This window comes from Rana temporaria, chromosome 4 (genome assembly GCF_905171775.1).
Source record: "Rana temporaria chromosome 4, aRanTem1.1, whole genome shotgun sequence".
Classification (NCBI taxonomy): Eukaryota; Metazoa; Chordata; class Amphibia; order Anura; family Ranidae; genus Rana; species Rana temporaria.
In genome coordinates, this window is record NC_053492.1 from 439370021 (window position 1) to 439394348 (window position 24328).

At 45.5% G+C, this 24328-nt stretch overlaps 1 protein-coding gene across 1 annotated transcript in view; it reads right to left on the reverse strand.

Moving 5' to 3' along the window:
- HHAT (hedgehog acyltransferase) overlaps window positions 1-24328 on the reverse strand; it is a 375962-nt gene that overhangs the window by 325063 nt on the left and 26571 nt on the right. Inside the window, exons 3-5 of the mRNA XM_040351495.1 lie at window positions 24231-24292; window positions 9818-9931; window positions 294-488 (exon numbers count right to left, since the gene is read on the reverse strand). Of these exons, the coding sequence (XP_040207429.1) occupies window positions 294-488; window positions 9818-9931; window positions 24231-24292 (371 nt within the window). The remainder of the gene's footprint in view (window positions 1-293; window positions 489-9817; window positions 9932-24230; window positions 24293-24328) is intronic.

Here is a 24328-nt window from a genome sequence, read left to right on the forward strand (position 1 = left end):
ATAGATCAGTGGTCTTCAAAACCACGGCCCTTTGCTTGCTTTTATCTGATACTTGGGACATTATTCCCACCAATGTCTGCAACAGTGGGGCATAGTTCCTGCCACTGACGCCGACAATGGGACACTAGTCCTCTCAGTGACACCAACCATGGCACACTATTCCATTGATACCAATGATGGGGCACTGAATGGGCTCCATAGAGGGGAAACCCACATCCAATTTGCAATAGTGTGAACCCAGCCTGAAAGGTAGACAGATGGGTGGGCAAACAGATGGAACCCAATTGACTTACCTGGGTGTTTTCAACAGTCTCATTATGTAACATCAGGAGCATAAGTGCAGAGCTCAGCCAGGTGATAAGTGCAATCTTCATCTGTGCGATCATATAAAATATAAAGGTGTTTAGGAAAATGGTTGCCAGGCCTCTTGTTCCCAGTACACACCAGCAGGCCACCATGCCATAGGACATCAGAAACCACAAGCGATGCTGCAAACAAAAGCATTTTATTATCAGCGAGAAACAGAAAAAAACCTTCATGCAAATGTATCCATTTAGGTCAAAGTGCCAATGTCTATGTAAAGCCCCCCTGACTCACTAATAGTCACCTCTCCAGCAATCCCTCCCCTCCCCCACTGCTTCTGCCTTTTCATCTATACATTGATCAGTGCATTTGTTTAGCACTGATCACTGTATTGGTGTCACTGGTCCCCAAAAAGTGTCACTTAGGCCCCGTACTCACGACCAAACATGTCTGCTGAAACTGGTCCGCAGGCCAGTTTCAGCAGACATGTTTGGTCGTGTGTGGGCGCGAGCGGGCCGAATTCCAGCAAACATTTGCCCGCCGGGCCTTTTCCCAGCGGACAAATATTCCTGGACTTGTTTTAAAACAGTCCGCTGGAATCCTGCCCGCTCGGACATGTACGGTCGTCAGTACAGACCTACCGTACATGTCCAGGCGCCCGCCGTCCCTCGCATGCGTCGAATGACTTCGACGCATGCGTGGAAGCATTTTAAAGGCGGGCCGCCCACGTCGCTGCGTCATTGTCGCGGCGACACCGCGTCATCGACGCGGCGACACCGCGGACACGCCCCGCGTATTGTTTACGCGCGGACTTCTGTACGATGGTGTGTACAACCATCGTACAGAAGCCCTCTGGCAGACATGTATGGTGAAAACGGTCCGACGGACCGCTTTCACCATACATGTTTGGTCGTGAGTACCCGGCCTTAGTGTCCAATTTGTCTGCCGCAATGTCACAGTCCCGCTAAAAACTGCTGATCACTGCCATTACTAGTAAAAATATATATATATATATATATATATTTTTTTTAAAAGCCTCTAGATCTATCCCATAGTTTTTGGACGCTATAACTTTTGTGCAAATCAATCTATATACGCATGTTGGGATATTTTTTTACCAAAAATTGATGAAGAAATTTGACTTTTTAAAAAAAAAATATATTGGGAATGTTTTATAACAGAAAGTAAAAATATTGGGCTAGATTCAGCAAAGAATTACGCCGGCGTATCCATAGATACGCCGCGTAAATTCAAAGCTGCGCCGGCGTATCTACTTTCTGTATTCAGAAAGCTAGATACGCCGACATTAGCCTAAGATCCGACTTGTGTAATTCTATTACGCCGTCGTATCTTAGGGTGCATTCTCACGCCGGCGTAGAATATGCAAATTACCAAGTTACGTCGAGTCACAAATGTACGTGCGCCTGGCGTTAGTTTTTTACGTCGTTTGCGTAAGGCTTATTCGGCGTAACGTTGTGCCTGCTTCTATAAGGCGCACTCAATGTTAAGTATGGACGTCGTTCCCGCTTCGATTTTTGAATTTTTTACGTTGTTTGCATAAGTCGTTTGCGAATAGGGCTGGACGTAATTTACGTTCAAGTCGAAACCAATGACGTCCTTGCGACGTCATTTGGAGCAATGCACACTGGGATATGTACACGGACGGCGCATGCGCCGTTCGTACAAAACGTCAATCACATCTGGTCAACAGACATTAACATAAAACACACCCCCCCCCCCTTACACATTTGAATTTTGCGCGCTTACGCCGGCCCCATTTACGCTACGCCGCCGCAACTTACGGAGCAAGTACTTTGTGAATACTGCACTTGCTCCTGTAAGTTGCGGCGGCGTAGCGTAAATACGATACGCTGCCCCGCTGTAAGATCAGGCGCATATACCTGAATCTAGCCCAGTGTTTTTTATTCAAAATTGTCTGTGTTTATAGCGCAAAAAATAAAGACAGTAGAAATGATCAAATACCACCAAAAGAAAGCTCTATTTAGGTTTGGGCACACGACCGCGCAATTGTCAGTTAAAGTAGCGCAGTGCCATATCACAAAAAATGGCCTGGTCAGGAAGGGGGTAAAACCTTCCGGAGCTGAAGTGGTTAAATAACCTTTGTCATAAACATTGAGGATAAATTGTTCCACAGTGCCTACAGCTACAGTGAGAGTTTGTTTATAATCTCACTTACTGCTTGTTAAGAATATGTAAACACTTGAAGGTCCATAGCCTGGCCACAGGTTCAGTGTTAGTTTTTTTTCTCTTCGGATTTTAAAGTCCAAAATATGATCCCACAATTAGAGGCAAACTGACAATAATGAAAAACAAAATACAGAGACAGATAAATAGATCGATAGCGAACGCTTAGCGGTTTCACTACCTGGAACAAAAGGTTCTGAAAACGTAGAACATTCCAGCTGTACCCAATAAAACTGAGCCAGGGAACATTATATGAGGCAATATCTGCTGACAGAGGCCTTTAGGCAGTGAAGTGCCCTGCTGTCTCCTGCGGCAATAACAGCAATTAATGTGGCGCTCCAAATTACACGCCACACTTTATTATAAAAGACACTTTTACAAAAGGCAAGAATTCTAATGCAATGCAATGCTGGAAACAAAACAAGTAAAGACGACACGGACTTGATTTGCTTTCTCTCTCTCCCTTTGGGATCACTAAGGTCTGGAATAGACAAGCACCAACTGGGGTGTTTGGTGGCGTTTCTGATGAACCCCTATCCATTTTTAGGGCCAGATACAGTGTACTGCGACACATGGCTTATAACAAACGGGCACAAAGCTTTTGTATTGCAAAGCACCTTGCTAAACAATGCTGGCATTGTCGGATGCTGATATACGCCAAAAGCCCTGTGCACCGAGAACAGTTCTGCATCCAGAAAGTGTGTGTGTATGAAGTCTATGAGGATGTCCTCCTTAGGGCCCTTTCCCACGTACGGATCCTTTGAGGATCCGTACATTTCTTATGCGCTTGCTCAGCGGGGATCGCTCCGTTGATCCCTGCAAAGCTGGCAGATGACAGGGCGGTCCCCGCACACTGTGCAGGGACCACCCTGTCAGATCTCCGCTCCCCCTTATGGGGGATCGGATGAACACGGACCGTCTGTCCATGTTCACTCGATTCCATCCGCCAGATGGATGGAAAAATAGGATTTTCCTCCGTCTGATGAGCAGGGCTGTCTTAATAGCATCATGGGCCCCTGGGCAAAGTAATGTTCTGGGGCCCCTAGCATGGACAGTTTAGGTAAACGGACATCAAGTAGGTAGGAGGCAGACAAGCGGAGCTTCCACTTTTGGGTGGAGCTTCACATTAACTACATCAACAATCATTCTGTACAGCAAAGGAACAGTGGGGGGAAATACTACATGCATAAAGTCATACCTCCCAACTGTCCCTGATTTTGAGGGACTGTCCCTGATTTGGAGCAATGTCCCTCTGTCCCTAATTCTCCTCATTTGTCCCTCATTTTGGTCTGATCAATATAGTTGTAAATAAAATGCACTTTTTATCTATCAAAAAGTGTTTCCTGGTGCTAAACCTTTCATCTGATTTCTAAATTGCTGCATTTGTAAATTCCAAAAGCCAATATAAAGAAATAGTAGTGTTAAAAAAGCACTTGTGGGTTTAACCAATCTTATTTTTTTTTGTACAATTCTCCTTTAAGGGGGTGTGGCAAGGGGTGTGTCCTATGCCTGCATACTTTTGGTGATAGGTGTCCCTCATTCCCATCTCAGAAAGTTGGGAGGTATGATAAAGTAACATAGCTGTCCTGTGTATATAATATACCTGCTAGATTGATGCCTCCCCCTCCCCCAGCACTATGGCCCGTCTACACCCCAAATATCCCCCCAGCACTGTGACCCCTCTACACCCCAGACCCCCCCCCCCCAGCGCTGACACCATATACCATAAAGATACCTCTTGTATTGAGACCCCCACTACATCCCTGATACCCCAAGCATTGCTGCCCCCTATACACCCCAGATCCCCCATGCATTCTTGATATCAGCTGCTTTGGGGAAAGTGAAGGGGCCCCCAATGCAGCTGGGGCCCCTGGGCAGTGCCCAGGTGTGCCCACTCATTAAGACAGCCCTGCCGATGAGATTACCAAAGCATCACCAAAGCATCAAAAACACATCAAAAATGCACGTTGAAGCGGCAGGCGTGTAGGTAGGTGTGTTAAAGTCTAAATAAGTGTAAATGAGACCTTGGAAGGTCACAGTCCTATCTGAATAATGTCTGGTTTTCAAGCTGACTGAATACCAGACACACAATTCAAAACCTGGACCACCCGGGCACAATTGCTTGTCTGGCTTGAATAGATGAAACCAACCATTTTTTTTTTATCACACAATTTTTCAAACCATCATTATGATCCATTAATCTACTCATTCCATTTCTTGAAGAATATACGAATACAAGAAAACAAGAGATACCTACACAGATGATTAGTCCAGAAATTACACATGCAGCGATAACTCCGGGGTGTACTAACCTGCTTTCTTTTCCCTGTAATACAGCCTTGTAATAATTACTTTATCTTCCACTTGTTCGGATTTTGAAATTGGTTTTCTTGTTTTCAATTAACCTTTCCTTTCCGTTTCGCATTTGGTTTTTGTCTTTTATGCGATTTCAGCTGCAAGGTATGAAGCGCAGCCCCAATAGATACAACTGCAATCACTTCCTGCTTTTTAACACAATTGCAGCAGGAGCATTCAGACTATGATAGGCTTGGGGCTAGCATTTCAATAAGTCAGTGTTACTGTAATGACTGGTGGGAGTGTGGCCCTGTTTCCTGGACAATAGGAATTACTAGACTAAGGACACTATACACATTTGGTTAAAGGGTCACTAAAGGAAAAAAATGTTTTTGCTGAAATGACTGTTTATTGGGTATAGAGACATAAAAGTTAACTTATTCCTTTTAAAAATGATTAAAAATTGAACTTAATCTATCATATAATGTGCCTCTAGTTTCACTTTCGGTTTTAAAGGTACATACATGAAGTTCCGGGTGAGAGGTGAGTCGGGAAGACTCACAGAACAAAAACAAACAAATCCAGGGCAGTGTTTTGTTTTTAAAATGAATCTGATTGGTTCTGAGGAGTTTTAGACACACAGTAATGACAGCTTAGACCACCGTGAAAATCTCCCAGTACCATGGTTATAAGGAAACGGACAACCAGGAAGTGTGGAGATCACAGCAGAATTACAGCCTACTAAACAGCCAAGCGACTCCGGGCCAACGTGGCCCCGAAGTCGGGCTCACACACGCACACCTCGTGCCAGGAGGGCCACGAGGCAAAGGACCCCAGAAAATGGCATCTGTCCCTTAAGTATCCCTCCCCAGCATGCACAGCGGTGTCACCACTCCCTCTGTACCGCTGCCGAGAAAGGACACCCAATACACAATGGTACACCTGTGTGCCAACATAAGGCCAGGATGGCAACACCACCTGCAGGCAACAAGGAAAACTACCAAGCAGTACCATAGCCAGAACAGAGGCAAATGTGTGTTAATCAAATAGATCTGGGCCCAAGTACTGGCCCAGACTTCCCTTAAATTTGAAATAGCGCCCCCTAGATTTGGGGTGGGCGCACAGTTTTTTTTGTTCAGCCAGCAGGGTTGAATGGGGGAAAAAAAATGGGGAAAAACAAACAGGTCCTTCCATCCACACAAACAAGGATACATAGTCTGGCTGAAAAAAGACACAAGTCCAATTGGTTCAACCAATAAAAGGGAAAAAAATAAAAAATTTGGTTGGATGGCGGAATCCTGGGACATTGTATATTATGATAGTGGCACCCGTCTCTGTCAGAATACACTGATCAGTGGCTGTAGCTAATTGGCTGCAGCTGCTGATGAAGGGAAATGTTCTGACCAAATTTTGATCAGTGTAAGGCCCCTTTCACACGGGGCGGATAAGTAATGATCCGCTCCGTGAACCTCCGCTCTCCCCTATGGGGGGGATCGGATGAACACGGACCGTCTGTCCATGTTAACCCGATCCCATCCGCCAGACGGATGAAAAAGTAGGTTTTTCCTCCGTCACACTTTGGTGGATCGGAGCGGGCCGGATGTCAGCGGGCATGTCACCGCTGACATCTACGGCTCCATAGAGAAGCACGGAGCGCCCGTTCAGGTCCGCCAAAAAAACTGGCAGGCGGACCTGAACTGCTCATGTGAAAGAGCCCTAAGGCCAGCTTTAGAGAACAGAGGATGATGGGTGGGACTGAGATGGAGCACCGAAAAGGCTTTTTCTGGACAAGGCAGATGATAGAGGGAACTTCATAGGTACCTGCTCTTTAAGCGGAATTTCACCTAAAAATGGAACTTCCGCTTGATCCACTCCTTCCCCCCTTACATGCCACATTTGGCATGTAATTTTTTGGGGGGGGATAGTGGGGGGGTCAGGAGGAGTGGGACTTCCTGTCCCACTTCCTCCTTCCACCGGGGGGCTGGTAAGGCGATTAGCTTAATCGGCTCATTGCAGCCCCTCCCTGTAGGCGAGCGCCTGTCCAATTGGACGCCGCTCGCGCATGCGCAGTGGGTGCCCGTCCGTGAAGCCGAAAGCTGTCACTGCCGGGTGCCCACACTAGGAATGAAGACGCCTGCCGGCATGGAGCGGAGCCCCTGCCGGCGCATCGCTGGAACCGTGGAGCAGGTAAATGTATGTTTATTAAAAGCCAGCAGCTACACTTTTTGTAGCTGCTGACTTTTAATAAACTGAAAAAAAGCCTGGAACACCCCTTTAAGGCCGATAGACATGGGCCGAAAATCATCAGGTTCATCAGGGACGGGGCAACATTTGTCCCCTGTCCAATTACTGTCTTTTATCGAACAGACATGCTGGTAAACCAGCATCTGATCAGTGCTTGCAGGCAATGGCTGCGAGGGCTGATCAGTGTGTCCTGGCGGGGGACACAATAGTTTAGCAGGGGAAATTTCTGCACTAACATCTCTTAGTTTGGCGACCTCTCAGTCGCTGGGTTGACCAAAAAAAAAAAAAAAAGGGATTAGGCAGCACTTTTAATTTTACATATTCAAAGCAGATAACAAGGTCACTTTATACAAGCAAAAAAAAACAAAACAAGAAGTCACAGACAGTCAGACTGGTGCTCAAGGCTGCAAGCAAAGGTTATAAACACAAGTATGTTTTTTGAAAGGCTTCTCTGCTGCAGTAAAAATGTGCGCTATAAAAATGCTTTTACTGTATGCACTCTGTCATCGAGAAGACACCACTTAAGCGCTCCTCCATTATACAGCTAATGTGGCAATGAGAAAAACTGAAAAGGAAGTGTGTGACCTTTGTTATGTACAAAAGTATGTTAAATTGAGCGAATGCATCAACTATCAGTATGATAAACAGCTTGGAAAAAGCCCATTCTCCTGATACACAACAAACACAAAACAAAAAAAAAATTCAAACATACCTTATTGTCGCCTATTTTTTATACAATATGATGACAATCAAGTGTATATGATGGTAACTTTTCTGTCTTGAGAAGAAGATTTAGGGCTAGTTTACATTTGCTTCAAAACATGGCTACGGACCTGCTTTGTTAAAGCTCTCTGAAAGCTCTTGTCACTAAATAAAACGGTTAGCTTACAGTCCTGTTTATCCTTTGCTTTTGCTTGGTGCTTCGATGAGGATTCGGTGGGGCTATGATAAGGGCTTTGGTGGAGCTTTGATGAGCCCTTGGTGGGACTTCGATGAGCCCTTGGTGGGACTTCGATGAGCCCTTGGTGGGACTTCGATGAGCCCTTGGTGGGACTTCGATGAGCCCTTGGTGGGACTTCGATGAGCCCTTGGTGGGACTTCGATGAGCCCTTGGTGGGACTTCAGTGATGCTTTGAAGAGGCTTCGGTGGGGCTTCAAGCGAGCTTTGCCATAGACTTCTATGGAGGCTTTGAAGACGCTTTAAAGCATCACTAATGCTACATGGGGTATCATTTTTGAAGCAAAGCAAGGTGTAAACAGGACTGTAAGCTAACCATTTTATTTGTGACAGAAGCTTTGACTGGCATTCAGAGAGCTTTAACAAAGCCTGTCCGAAGCCTTGTTTTGAAGTGTAAACTAGCCGTTAATGTATGTTGAAGCCGTACACACAGTATTTTTTACTTTTTGCTATAATAATATCCCAATTTTTTGTTAAAAAAAAATATTTTTTTCCTCTGTTTAGGCCGATACGTATTATTTTACATATTTTTGTTAAAAAAAAAAATGCAATAAGCGTATATTGATTGGTTTGCGCAAAAGTTATAGCGCCTACAAAATAGGGGATAGATTTATGAATTTTGTTAATTTTTTACTAGTAATGGCTGCGATCTGTGATTTTTTTTTTGTCAGGCCTGCGATATTGCGGCGGACATATCGGACACTTTTGACACATTTTTGGGACCATTAACACTAGGGGGTGAGGAAGGGGTTAAATGTATTCCCTGGGTGTGATCCTTACTGTGTGTGGAGGGGACTGACTGGGGGAGGTGACCGATGCTGTGGACGTGGAGCTCTGTGTTTACACACAGAGCTCCACGTCCTTGCTGTCACTGCCGATCGCGGGCACCTGGCGGACATCGCGGCCGCCACGCACGCGCATCGGCATCTCAGCGATGCGCGGGGCACAGTTTTTTCCTGCTGCGCGCCCCCAGCGGCGCGCGCGGGAATGCAAATAAAAGGACGTCCACCCAGCAGATGAGAGCCGCACTGTGGACGTCTTTTGTCTCCAGCGCGGGTCTCAAGTGGTTAAAGCAAACCTATCAGCATAGGAAAGTGCATGGGGTGTGCATGGGCACACCATAATCACCCCCTATGCATAGCTACAGCAGGAGGGGCCAAGAACTCCTGCTGGCGTCAGCTGGGTGGAGGGGAGAAGGAGAGAGCCGAGGAGTCATGTGAGCGGCGCTCTGATATAAGGTAGAAATCAGCATATTTTTATAGAGTACAGACACTGGGGCACATGTTGTTATCTAACAGAGGCTATTGTATTAACATCACGTCCTTTTGAAGCAGCGGGGAGGGGAGCAGAGCAGCATTAGCAAGAGCTGATAAGTAGGGAGGGGAGGACACAGGAGAGCTGCAGATCATGGAGGCACGTAAACTGACTACGGTGTCTGGGCTCAGCAGCCATAATGAACCGTGGTCAGTTTACGGTGGGGGGGGGGGGCAGAACCAGGCAGGATCAGCTAGGTGTTTCAGGTGATACAGGAGGTCAAATTACACAGCACAAGTACTGTGCTGTATAACATGCTTTAGGGGAGTGGTTCTCAACTCTGTCCTCATTTTAAGTATTACCTTGGAGATGCAGACTAGAATACTGCAATCACTAAGCAGCAAATGATATCACCTGTGATGTATTTCAGTTATCTTGCAAACTTGGCCTGTTAGTGGGTCCTGAGGACAGGAGTTGAGAACCACTGCTTTAGGGGAACAGGATCCATTTTTTTTTAAGGGTAACAAACACTTTAATTGATGCATAAAAATCACATACCTTTCCCCAAAAAATTCTGGAAAACTGTGATATCACCAAGTGTCCCAGCATAAGCCATAAGAGTCGAGAATGAGCCCATTCCATCCAGAAACTCCACTCAAAGTCTGCCACATCCTACATAGGAAGCAAAATATTAATAACAACATTTTTTTTTTATTATTTAACATTTTATTTCATTTTTTCCAAATGAGTCCATCAGTTATCATTAAGGAGCAACTTCAATCCTAAGCCACACACAAAAAATCCTAACATGGAGAATGAATGTAGCCACCCTTACAGGAATTCTGATCACAGCAGAAAAAAAGGGGGGGGGGGGATTTGAAGCTTTGGAGGAGGCTGACAGCACTAGAAGGGACTTTGAGTTAGGAATATTAACTTGATTAGTATTTTTTTTTTTTTTTTTTGTAAAACAAGACTTTAGTGTCACTTTAACCACCTCCCGCCCGCCACATAGACTAATTATGGCAGCGGGGTGGCTCTCTTGTTCTAGGACGACATCATATGACGTCGCCCAAGATTTACCTCACTGGCACGCCCACGGGGGCGGGCAGAGTGACGATCACGTGTGAGCTGTGTCCCTAGTAATGATGCGACCCCGATCTCAGTAAAAAGCAGATGTGCGCAGCTCTTTACCTATGTGATCAGCTGTGTCCAATAACAGCTAATCACATGAAAACAAGGCAATGCCGGTTATCACCTCTCCTCGCCTCACACTGACAGACTGAGGTGAGAACAACCGATCAGTGGCATTTCCTCACAGCGGAGATCTGCACAGATAATCAGTGCCCTAATTATCAGTGCAGCCCCAACAGTGCCCAGTAGTGCTGCCTTTCAGCGTCCATCAGTGCCTGCTCATCAGTGTCGCCTATCATTGCCCATAAGAGCCGCCTACAAGTGCTCATCAGTGCCACCTATCGGTGCTGCACATCAGTGCTCATCAGTGCTGCATATTAGTGCATCCTCATTAATGCCCTTCAGCGCTGTCTCATCAGTGCAGCACATCAGTGCATATTAGTGAAGGAAAAAAAATACTTATTTACAAAATTTTCTGATAGAAAACCTTTTATTTTTCTCAAAAATTTTTGGGGGGAAAAAAACAGTGGTAATTAAATACCACCAAAAGAAAGCTCTATTTGTGTGAAAAAAATTATGAACATTTTATTTGGGTACAGCGTTGCATGATCACATTATTGTCATTCAAAGTCTGACAGCGCTAAAGGCTGAAAATTGGCCTGGGCAGCAAGGGGTTAAAAGTGCTTTTAAGTTGTTTAGGCACTATATTATTGTTATAACCCCTGTCAGATTTTTTTTTTGTCATTTGTGTCCCATTGCAGAGATTTACCTTCACTTCATGTCCCATAGCCAAACAGGAAGTTAAGGTAACTTCTAGCCAATCAACTAGTGTCCCCATTGGAAGATTTTCCCTCTATAATGCCGCGTACACACGATCGGTCCATTCGATGAGAACGGACCGATGGACCGTTTTCATCGGTTAACCGATGAAGCTGACTGATGGTCAGTCGTGCCTACACACCATCGGTTAAAAAAACGATCGTGTCAGAACGCGGTGATGTAAAACCCAACGACATGCTGAAAAAAACGAAGTTCAATGCTTCCAAGCATGCGTCGACTTGATTCTGAGCATGCGTGGATTATTAACCGATGGTCGTGTCTACTAACGATCGGTTTTGTCCTATCGGTTAGGAATCCATCGGTTAAATTTTAAAACAAGTTGCCTTTTTTTTAACCGATGGTTAAATAACCTATGGCGCCCACACACGATCGGTTTTGACCAATGAAAACGGTCCATCAGACCATTCTCATCGGTTTAACCGATCGTGTGTACACGGCTTTACTTTTCTGGGGACAACCCAAAATGTGAGTTGTCTTTTCACTTTCAATGATAATGGTAAACAGGACAAATAGAGAAGGTGGATCTCCTTAACTGGGACACAGACAGCAATAAAAACTGACAGGGGTTCTAATCCCTCTCCACTCTATCCAAAACTAAAACAAGTTTTCCCTTTAGTTGTACTTAGAAGAGGAGCTCCAGCCTCTTTCAGAAATACAAATACTGTAGCTTCTGACTTTTAATATTAGGACACTTACCTGTCCAGCGATGTCTGCACACTAACCGATTTTTCCATCGGCTCTCGGTTGCTGCCGCTGCCATTGCTTCTAAGGGAAACCGGCAGTGAAGCCTTTCAGCTTCCCAGCTGGTTCCCTACTGCACATGCGCAAAAAGTGCTGCGCTTTCTGAATGGCCCGACAGCGGGGGAAAGAGGAGAGGGACCGTACCTCCGGGTGATCTCACCACGGCGCCATCATTGAGAAGTGGGGGAAGGTACCCGTCAGAAACAGGTACCCACTCCCCCCTTCCACACCGAAAGGTGCCAAATGTGGCACTGGAGGGGGAAAAGACAGATAGGCGGTGCTTCGACTTTGAAGTGGAACTGTGCTTTAGGCTTACGTCCGTGCAAAGGCCCCATTTGCCAGCACGGGGGTACACAGCTGTGCCAGGCATCCATGTGCAGGCAGTCCCGTCCATGACAACTCAGACACATCAGCTGCACAGACACAGCTGTTGCTCCCAATTTGAGATCTGTGTGGGTGCGGATGCACGCGGTTCCCCAAATGTACACTGTCTGCGTTTGGGGATCTGTACCCATACAGATGACAAACAGTGGCGGCTGGTGCTCAAAATTTTTTGGGGGGCGCAAACGAAAAAAAAAAAAAAAAAAAAAATTGCAGCCTCACTGTGCCCATCAAATGCAGCCACTGTGCCATCAATTGTCACCACTGTGCCATGCCATCAAACGCAGCCACTCTGCCATGCCATCAAACGCAGCCACTGTGCCATCAATTGTCACCACTGTGCCATGCCATCAAACGCAGCTACTGTGCCATCAATTGTTACCACTGTGCCATGCCATCAAATGCAGTCACTATGCCATCAATTCACACCTCTGTGCCATGCCATAAAACGCAGTCACTGTGCCATGCCATCAAACGCAGTCACTGTGCCATGCCATCAAATGCAGTCACTGTGCCATGCCATCAAACGCAGCCACTGTGCCATCAATTGTCACCACTGTGCCATGCCAAACGCAGCCACCGTGCCCTTCAATTGTCGCCACTGTGCCAATTGTCACCACTGTGCCCTTTAATTGTCACCACTGTGCCCATTGTTGCCAATGTGCATGTCACTGTGCCCTTTAATTGTTGCCACTGTGCCTATTGTCACCACTGTGCCCATTGATGCCACTGTGCCCATTGATGCCACTGTGCCCTTTGTCGCCACTGTGCCCATTTTCACTGCTGTACCCTGTAAAATGCATTTACCTTACTCCTTCCACGTCCCTCGATGTCTTCTCCCGCCTTGGTGACGCCTCAGCCAATCAGGTTACCGATAACCAGAATCGGGGAACCTGATTGGCTGAGGCAGCCGTCAGTCTTATCCAAGGGACGCAGCCACCGTATGTTCCGAGGATAAGACATCCGGGAGCCGAGGGCTGTACTCGGAAAGCCTATCAAAGCCGATGGCTCCGATAGGCACTTCCGCACAGCCAACCAGCTGCCGTTATTCAGGTGGCCAGCGCTCAAGTTCCGGCCATCTCTGAATAGACCAGCGGCAGCTGGCAACAATAACATACATTTATACAATGCATGAATGTATGTTATTAGACTCAGTGGCGGGCGAGAGCCAGAGGGGGCGGCGCTCCAGCGCCCTCTATGGACGAACCACCACTGGTGACAAATTGGGAGCAGCATCTTTGTCTGTGCAGCCACTGCATCCCAACTGACATCAATAGGACTGCCTGCATGTGGATGCACAGAACACTTGCACATCCCTGTGCAGGCAAACATGGACCTCACAAGTTAAATACTCCCTGTGAAGACCTTCAAAGAAATCGATTCATTTTGAAAATGCATTGTAGTTGTTATTTGGTCAGTTTAGGCACAAATAATTCTATGTAGTGTTCTTCTTTATACAAGCCTGTTAATTAGTTATTACTCTTTTTATTTGCTAAGGGTGCAGAAAGCTGCTTTTCCATTCGTGTTCTATTAGTCAGAACAGCAACTGTGACATTTAACCCATTTAATGAGGTTCCTAAAGACTGTTCAGGCGGGTAAATTTCATTACAGAAAGCAGTGAAACTCAGTAACATGGAAGCGGCGAGGGAGAGGCAAGCCATGTGTGACATTCGCTCTACACTGTGTACAGTACAGGAAGGTTACGCTCTCTGCGCTAATTCACTTACAGGAGATAAATCAAGAGCAATTAGGGAAACTGCCAATAAAATATAAACACCAGAAATGGGAATACACTACAGACCCAGGCCAGTAACTAATGAGCCAGCTTGTTATATAATTTACATTATCCAAGTAATGGAAATATGTGTATATTATTATATTTGCTGAAGAGTGAAGTAGTAGTTTGGAAATTTGTCCAGTTACATCTGTAAAAATACTGTATGTACTATGTTGGGTATAATTCTGAGCACTTGTTCTGATCCCGTATGTATGGCTGATGCACAGAATTACTTCTTCACTGCTGGGTTTGATTCTCTTCTTAACCACTTAAGCCCCGGACCATTATGCAGGTAAAGGACCTGGTCCCTTATTGCGATTCGGCACTGCGCCACTTTAACTGACAATTGCGCGGTTGTGCGACGTGGCTCCCAAACAAAATTGGCGTCTTTTTTTCCCCACAAATAGAGCTTTCTTTTGGTGGTATTTGATCACCTTATTTTTATTTGTTGCGCTATAAACAAAAATAGAGCGACAATTTTGAAAAAAAAACAATATTTTTAACTTTTTGCTATATTAACCACTTGCCGCCCGCCAATGACAAATTGACGTCGGCAAAGTGGTTTCAATATCCTGAGTGGACATCATATGACGTCCTCAGGATATTGAGCCGCTGCGCATCCCCGGGGGCGCGCGTCGCGGCGATCGTTGTTGCAGGGTGTCAGTCTGATCTGGGTAAAGAGTCTCTTACGGAGACTCTTTACCACGTGATCAGCCGTGTCCAATCACGGCTGATCACGATGTAAACAGGAAAAGCCGATAATCGGCTTTTCCTCACTCGCGTCTGTCAGACGCGAGTAGAGGAGAGCCGATCGACTGCTCCTGTGACAGGGGGGGTTTGTGCTGATCGATTATCAACACAGCCCCTCCCAAGGATGCTTACTGGACCACCATGGATGCCAAAAAAAAAAAAACACCGGTATGACACCCTAGACCACCAGGGATGACAATGACACAAAAAATGGATGCCAATCAGTGCCCGCAATGGATGCCAATTAGTGCCCACAATGGGCATCACTGATTGGCAGGCATTGTTTGGCACTGATTGGCATCCATTAGTACAACACATACGATAGTGCCACCTATCAGTGCCCATCCGTGCCACCTATCAGAGCCCATCCATGCTGCCTATCAGTGCCCATCCATGCCGCCTATCAGTGCCCATCCATGCTGCCTATCCATGCCGCCTATCCATGCCCATCTGTGCTGCCTATCCGTGCCGCCTATCAGTGCCGCATATTAGTGCCCATCAATGCCACCACATCAGTGCTACCTCATTGGTGCCCATCAGTGCCGCGTTATCAGTGCCCGTCAGTGCAGTACCATCAGTGCCCATCAGTGAAGGAGAAAATTTACTTACTTACAATGTTTTATAACAGAAACAAAAAAAAAATTCAAAATTTTCGGTCTTTTTTTTTGCAGAAAATAAAAATCCCAGAGGTGACCAAATACCACCAAAAGAAAGCTCTATTTGTGGGTACAAAATGATAAAAATGTTGTTTGGGTACAGTGTAGCACGACCGCACAATTGTCATTCAGATCCTTTTAAATGAAGTTTTTTAAAAACGTTTTTTTCATGCTGAAAAATGATCGTGTGTACGCGGCATAAGGATGTTGCACAGTAACACTTCTTTTATTTAGTAAGTAAAGGTGCTGCACGGTACCACTTCCCTTATTGTGTATGTAAAGATGCCACACGGGACTACTTCAATTACTGTGTATGTAAGAATGTTGCAGAGTACCTCTTCTCTTTATCTGTATGTAAAGCTGTACAGTACCTTTTCTCCTATTCTGTATGTAAAGATGCTGCACAGTACTACTTCTCTTAATCATGTTTGTAAAGTTGCAGCACAGTACTACTTCTAATACTGTGTATGCAAGGATGTTGCACAGTACCTCTTCTTTTATTCATTATGTAAAGCTGCACAGTACCTCTTCTCCTATTCGGTAAGTAAAGATGCTGCACAGTACTACTTATTGTGTATGTAAATTTGTTACACAGTACCTCTTCTATTATTCAGTATGTAAAAAAGTACCACTTGTCTTATAGGGTATGCAGAGCACCACTTCTATTACTTTGTATGTATGGATGTTGCACAGTACCACTTCCTTTATTGTGTATGTAAAGAGGCCGCACAGTACTGCTTCAATTACTGTGTATGTAAGAATGTTGCAGAGTACCTCTTTTTATCTGTATGTAAAGCTGCTGTACCTTTTATCCTATTCTGTATGTAAAGATGCTGCACAGTACTACTTCCAGGGCTTTTTTTCAGCGGGAACGTGGGGGAACGCAGTTCTGGCACCTCTAGCACTAAATATATGTAATGGCAATGGGTACTGGGGTATTCTGGCAGGAATCTATTTTTGTGTGGGGGGTCTATTGTTGTTGATTGGGCAATTGTTGAGGGAGAGGTCTATTAATGCTGGCTGCTGGGAAAACTGTTGTCGCTGGGGGTCTATTGTTTCAGGGGTGGATCTATTGTTGCTGGGGTGGTAGTTTGTAACAGGTGGTCTATTGTTGCTGGGGGAGGTATAATGTTGCATTGGGGCTCTATTGTTGCTGGGGATCTATTGTTGCTTTGGTGGGTCTATTATTGCTGGGGGTATCTATAAGGCCTCGTACACACGACCGAACATGTCCGCTGAAACTGGTCAGTCGGACCAGTTTCAGCAGACATGTTCGGTCGTGTGTAGGGCCGACCGGACAATTTTCCGGCCGACCGGACAGGTTTCCAGCGGACAACTGTATCTTTTTTTTTTTTTTTTTCACTTCAGACTTCAACCTCATAGAGTATGCGTTTATACGCTCATGTTCCGTTTGCCAGCCCTTTGCGTCTCTACTCAGGTTTCACATCATTAGTGTAGTTATTTTTCTTACATTGCTTTTATCTTTTCGAGATGTGTAAATGTATATATATATGTTTCCTTTTTTTTTTTTTGTTATATTTTAAGGTATTTACTCCTTCATTTTTTTACTTAATTAAAGTCTCACAAAAAGAAGACAATTTTTCCGTTCCTTTGCCTTATCCCAATTCCTCCTTTCCCCCCCTCTCCCACCCCACCCTCCCCCCATCTCACCATAAACAATCCGAAGTGCGTCCTGATGCCTTCATCTCTGTTGTTAATTTATCTTTAGGTCTCAGCCCTAAGTTTTTCTGCATAACTCCAGGATCTCTTAAAACCCCTCCAGTTGTCCCACTTCTTATCTTGAACTATACTATTTCCTTCCACTTCTTCTCTCAGTTCTTCCATTCTATAAGTCTCTTCCACGGAGTCTATCCATTCCCAGATATGGGGGCAGTCTATCTCCTGCCATCTTCTCGGTATTATCCTTTTGGCGGCATTTAATAGGTGTGGGACTAATGTTTTCTTATATTTTTTGATTTTTTCCTCTCCCCCATGGAACAATACCACCCAAGGATCCAACTTAATTTTTTCTTTTGTAATCTCTTCTATACATCCCAGTATTTTTTTCCAGAACTCCTCGACCTTAGGGCATTTCCACCACAGATGAGCCATGGTACCTGGGGACCCACATCCCCTCCAGCACTCTCCCGTTTGTCCTTCGTTAAATTTAGATAGTTTGTCCGGGGTCATGTACCATCCAGTCAAACATTTGTAGCTCATCTCAGCTGTACGGCTATCTATTGCCGAGGAATGGGCCAGTGTCAGTATTTTTTCGATTGTGGCCCTGTCTCGCTTTGATCCAAGTTCCCTCTCCCATTTTTTGATGAAAGGAGGAACCATCTGCTCGTCCACCTTTAGCAAAATCTTATATAATTTTGAGATAGTTCCCTTGACCTTTTCCGATATGCATATTTTTTCCAATTCGGATAGCTGCTCCCCTGATCTCAGCGGGTGCGGTAGTCTTTGTATAAAGTGGGCCAGCTGATGGTATCTCCATTCATCAATTTCCAAAAAACAATCTTTTTTTTCTTTTAATTCTTGTAGTGTTGCAATGTGCCCATCTTTTTGCTGTATCGGTTAGTGCAAGATTGATCTCTTTTTCTGATATTGGTCTGTCCATGACTAATGCCTCGCTCCTATTTATTTTAGGAAGCCCAGCTTCCCTTAGGAATTTTACAGTTTTATTTATTTTTTCTCCCTCCTGCCCATTCTTTTGTTCTACTGAGTAAAGTCTCTCGTAGTATAGCCTAAAAGTCTCCGCAATTTCCTTTGTTGTTTGCATCATCTCTCCTTTTTCATTTTTGATTTTATCTATATAATTTTTTGATTTCTTTTTCTGCACCATTCTTGCTAGGTGTTTATTCGTTTTATTCCCCCACGTGTATCTTTCCCTAGCGATTAATTTAAATTCCTTTCGGGTTTCTTGATCCATGATATCTTTTAATTCATTTTGTTTGTTGACCAGTTTCGAGTATAAATCTCGTTGCTTCCCTATTTTTTTATGTTCCTGTTCTAAGAGGAAGATTTCTTCTATTAACTCTTCCTTTTTCCTATTTTTTTCTTTTTTTTTCCTTGCTCCTTCCGAAATCAAAGTTCCTCTTATCACAGCCTTGTGGGCATCCCACAGTGTTGCCACCGAAACTTCCTCCATCTCGTTTAACCTAAAATACTCTTCCGGCTCTTTTTTTACCCTTGTTAGACTGGTCTCCTCTATCAATAAATGTTCGTCTAACCTCCAATTTTGTTTAGGCCTTATATTACCTGAGATATCTATTATAATACTAACTGGTGCATGGTCAGAAATCGTCATAGTTTCTATTTTTGTCTCGACCACAATATCTAAGGTCCTGTGATCGACCAGTATATGGTCGATCCTTGAGTAAGTCCCATGGACCGGGGAGTAAAATGTGTAGTCTCGTTGGTCCGGGTTAAAGACTCTCCAGGCGTCGATCAGTTGACTCCTAAATAAGGCGTCCCTGAGTTTTCTCAACTGTACGTCCCGGACGTTCGATGTCTGAGATGTTTTATCTATTTTTGGGTTTATGCATAGGTTAAGGTCTCCTCCTATGATTACTCTTCCCCTCCTGAAATCTGTCAGTTTCCCTAGTATTCCCAGGAGAAATTTTATCGGTAATACATTTGGGGCATAGACATTTACCAGAGTGCATTCTAATCCTTCCAATTTTCCTCTCAAAAAGAGGAATCTCCCCTCTGGGTCTGTCAGTCTGTCGGCTAGCTCAAATCGTACCCTTTTTGAGATTCCAATTGCTATTCCTCTAGCTCTTTTGGAGATAGTATCTCCATAGTACCACGTGGGGAGATCTGGGGCGTATAATCTAATATTCGATCCTTGGGTGATATGAGTTTCCTGTAGAAAGGAGATGTCTGCTTTATATCCCTTCAATTCCTTGAGTACCTTATGTCTCTTGGTTGGGCTATTGAGACCTTTCACATTATAAGATATACATTTGATTTGTGGCATCTTTGATCTTCCCTTTTTTTCTGATTATCTTGGTGAGATAGGTCCTTTCCTTTTCCCTCCCTCCCTCCCCCCTCCCTTCCCCTGTTCCCTCCCCCCTCCTCCCCACTCCCCCCCCCTCCCCCCTCCCTCCCCCTTTGGCCAATTTTTGGCCTCTGAACCATCCTCAATGTCAGGTCCAGCATCCTCTAGGTGGGGTCCTGGGGTTGCCTCTCCTCCGCTCTACTCATAGAGCGGGGGGGAGGGGGGATGGGCTGATCCCCCAACTCACCGGTCACCACATGGAACCTGACAAGAAGAAGAAAAAGAAAGAAAAAGGGGAGAGAAAAAGATAAAAAAGAGAAGTCCCAAAGACAACTTTTCTGGGGAGTAGGTCATTATAGATTAACTCTTCCTTCTCCTCTCCCATCTCCCGTTCCTCTATTCCCATCCTGGTAGGTCGGGCATCTGGATATCCAATTTTTTACAGAATTCTTCTAGTTCCTCTGGAAATCTAAGTGTTGCCGATCTTCCGTCTTTTGTGCCAATTAGACATGCCGGGTGTCCCCAAGTATATCTAATATTTAGATCTATCATCTGCTTTAAAAGTGGTTTCAGTGCTCGTCGCCTTGCCAGGGTCTCAGCCGAAAGATCCGAGAATATCTGTAGCTCTATCCCATCCAGGACTATCGGGGGTTTGCCCCTCAATTTCTTCCACACTATTTCCTTGTCCTCATAGAGTCGGAACCTAATTATGACATCTCTTGTTCGCTCTGAGCTAGCTCTTTGTGGGTTCCCCACTCTATGGACCCTTTCGATCCTGATGGGATCTTCTATGGATTTTTCCAGGAGGGGATTAAATATCTTCCGCATTATTTTCCTGAGATCTTCTCCCCTTTCCTCTGGGATTGACCTTATCCTCAGGTTTTGTCTGCGGTTTCTATTTTCTTGGTCCTCTATTTTATAGAGGATAAGTCTCTGTTGTCGTTGTATCTGGTCAATTTGGTCCTTTGTTACTCTTACTTCTTGTTCTACCGCCTCTGCTCGTTCTTCTATTGTTTCAATTCTGGACATAAAGTGTCCTAGGTCTGTGCGTAAGTTCTGTATTTCCCCTTTAATTTCCTCCTTAATCGCTGTTTCCATCCTTCGCAGCATATCTGCGATTTCTTCGTTTAAGAGGGGCTGCATGTCTGATCGGTGTCCCTTGATCCCATTGCCTTCGGGCCCATGCTCTGCGTTAATATCTTCTCTTGACTCTATTGATGTTTCGCTGGTGTTGCCTCCCTGGGGTTTCTTTTTGACAGACTTTTGGTCTTTGTTAGGTTGTTGTTGTTTTGTTCCTCCCTGAGCTCCTTGTGTTTGTGGGCTTACACCTTTGGTCATAAAAGGTCTAATGGAGCTTGAGATATTACTCGGAGTTGTCGGGGGTCCCCCCCTTGTAGACCTACTCGTCATTCTACTCATATTATTCTCCCTCTTCCTGATTCTCTTCCCCAGTTTGACCTTCTACTACCTCCTCTCTTCTCTCGATTCTCCGCCAAGTCCCCCCTTCCTTCCCAATGGCGAGGGGGGGTATACTAGGTGGAGTTCCTGTTCCCTTCTAATAGACTTCCTAATTTTCAATATTTTCCAGACGCTCCGCAGCAGCTATGGGGATAAAAAAGACTAGAAGAGGAACAATAAGGAAAAAAAAATATATATATTCTAAGTACTCTAGGTACTGATATGAAAGGGGTCACGCCCAATAAGAGAGCCCTTCTATTCCAGGGGGTGCAGTCCCAGACGTTGTTGTATCTATGTTTGTCTACCTCAGCTCTGGGAAGTTAGGGGGGTCCTCTGGCTATTTGGGCTCTTGTCCTATAATTGACCGATTTCTGCAGATTCCTATGTGTACCCTGTGGAGGGGGGTCGTTATATCACATAGGGGATCTCCTCGTTCAGGGTTATAAGGCTGGTTGTACACGAGAAGAGGAGAGATATCACAAAAGACGGGGATACCACAGGAAAAAGGGGAGCAGACAAGTCTTTTACATCCGTATCGCTTTCCCCTTCGTGTCGTGCCACTTTCAGACCTAGGGCAATACCTCCAGCTACGGTTTTACCGTGGCCCTCTTGGGGTTTCTTCTACCCAACTTCCACAAGTTCCTCTTCCCAAAAAATGCTTCTGTGGGAGTAAGGAACTGCGCAGCAAGGTCCAACCCTATTGCCTAATAGGATAGCTTTAGATATATGCGGAAATATGCGGTAATATGCCGTCTCTTCCTATAGTCCGGTCAGGTTTGAAACTTCCTGCCGCGCAGTCCACTTTCCCCCTTCCCTTTCAATTTACGGCTCTTCAGTTGCTATGGGGCCCGGTCAGGTCAAGCATAATATGTAACCGCCAGAACTGGGGGGATGTCTGAGGTGTTCCTGTATTTGGCCAGCTTCTTTTGAGTCTCCTTCTCTATGTCATAGGGGGTACTTCCATATGCATTTGGGGGGTTTCCCTCTGAAACCAACAGTGTAGTCCCCTTAGTCCGATTTTTGTAGTGTCCCTTAGCTAATACAGTCTCTCTTGATTGAATGACAGATTATTTAATTGAAGCTTACCATGTACACCAGAGACTTTATATGAAAATATTACTTCTCTTAGTATATTACATAGCAGCTATGGAACATTGTTTTTTTACCGCATTGACCATATAGACATTTAATCCTTACTCCCTTAAGTGTCCCTTTCTTTACCTCCTCATCCAGTGTTTGTTAGGGCAGGGATAGATATAAACCACAAATAACAGTGAAAGATCCGACCTTGATTCTGGTGGTGGTGGGTCAGCTTGTTTCTACCACTTTTCCTGGGGATATTTAGCCTCCAACAGTATTCTCCTCTTTTCCTTTTCCCCCTCCGTCCGTCTCCACCGCTCGCCGCTCACCTGCTGCGTCCTTCTAACGCCGTCATTCGTCCTGACGTGGCATCCGCTATACGAACGGGTAGACTGCGGCTGCCCCCACGCTGATCCAGCCGATCCCCGGACGCGATGCACGGCGCGCGGCGGGCAAACAGGTGCCGATCCAGCTGATCTACAGGCGCGTGCAGCGTGCGGCGGGCAGACGGGGGCTGTCAGCTCCTCTCCCTCGCTAAGCGCAGTCCAGCCTCATCCCCCCACAGGCTCCAAGCTCTTCGCCCCCCCCACCTACGAGCGCGCGTCCTCACGTGTACGTGCACGTGAGCGCCATCCCCGCTTCCCGGACAACTTAGCATGCTAAGAAACATGTCCGCTGGAAGCCTGTCTGCCGGACATGTCCGATGGTCAGTACGACGCATCGGACATGTCCGCTGGCCCGAGAACCCGCGCATCGCGTCGAAGTGATTCGACGCATGTGTGGAAGCATTGAACTTTCGGGTTCGCGCACGTCGCCGTCGTCACCGCGTATTCTGTCCGCGCGGAATTTGGTCTGATGGTGTGTACAGCCATCAGACCAAATGATCCCAGCGGACATGTCCGATGAAAACGGTCCGCGGACCGTTTTCATCGGACATGTTGGGTCGTCTGTACGAGGCCTTATTGTTGCTGGGGGGAATTATTGTTGCTGGGGTGGGTACAATGTTGCTGGGGTGCGTCTAAGGTTGCTGGGGGTATCTATTATTGCTGGGGGGATTTATATTGCTGGGGTGGGGTCTTATTTTTGCTGGCTGTAGAGGATTTATTTTATTGCTTTTCTTGTTACCATTAACAAATACTATACAAAAGCACCAAAAAATAAAATTTGGTTCTGTATTCTCTAAAAGGGCCCGGTACTGGGAGGTGGGTAGGGGGTGGAACCAAGGGACAATGATTGGGGGTGTGTAGGGGGCGGAGGCAAGGGGTTCCTGCACCTATTCTCTGAGAAAAAAAGCCCTGACTACTTCTATTACTGTGTATGTAGGGATGCGCTTATTCTGTATGTGAAGCCACCAGTAAGCATCAATAGAGGGCAGTACGTATCCAGAATCATACATACTAATTGTAGCAGAGTTTCCAGCACAGGGCAAAACAGAGCGATCATTATACTTATCAGGAGCCAAAGATATACACCTCACTTATTCATGGAAATGTTTCATTCCAGAAATACCAATGCTGTGCTTTCTGTATTTACCATGTGTGATCTTTAAATTGGAGGTTCACCCTATAAAAAAATTCTAACACTACATCCAGCATCGTGCTGCATATAAAATGACACTGACCTTTATTTTTTTTTTGCTGTAGATATCGTTTACCCGTGGGATTCACAGCGGCTTCCGGGTAGGGAATCCCGCGGGAGTGGGCGTTCCTATTGTCATGCCAATTGATTGACATGCTAAACGACGGCGCACACAGCGCGTCACGACTTCCCGAAGGAAGCTCGGGTCGGCTCGGCTCGGCTCTATTCGGCGCCTGCGCACCGGCGCCGAATAGAGCCGAGCCGACCCGAGCTTCTTTCGGGAAGTCGTGACGCGCTGTGTGCGCCGTCGTTTAGCATGTCAATCAATTGGCATGACAATAGGAACGCCCACTCCCGCGGGATTCCCTACCCGGAAGCCGCGGTGAATTCCACGGGTAAACGATATCTACGGCAAAAAATAAATAAAGGTCAGTGTCATTTTATATGCAGCACGGTGCTGGATGTAGTGTTAGAAATGTTTTATAGGGTGAACCTCCACTTTAAATAACGTATTGGAAAAAAATTAATAATACTACTATACACCTCCTTGGCAAGTTGTCTTATGAAGAAAATTACCTTTTTTAGGCCCCAAAAATAAGTCTCTAAGCCAACTTCCTGTTCAAGTTCATCGTCATGTTCTGTAACCAAAACAAATTATTACTTAATACTTTTAA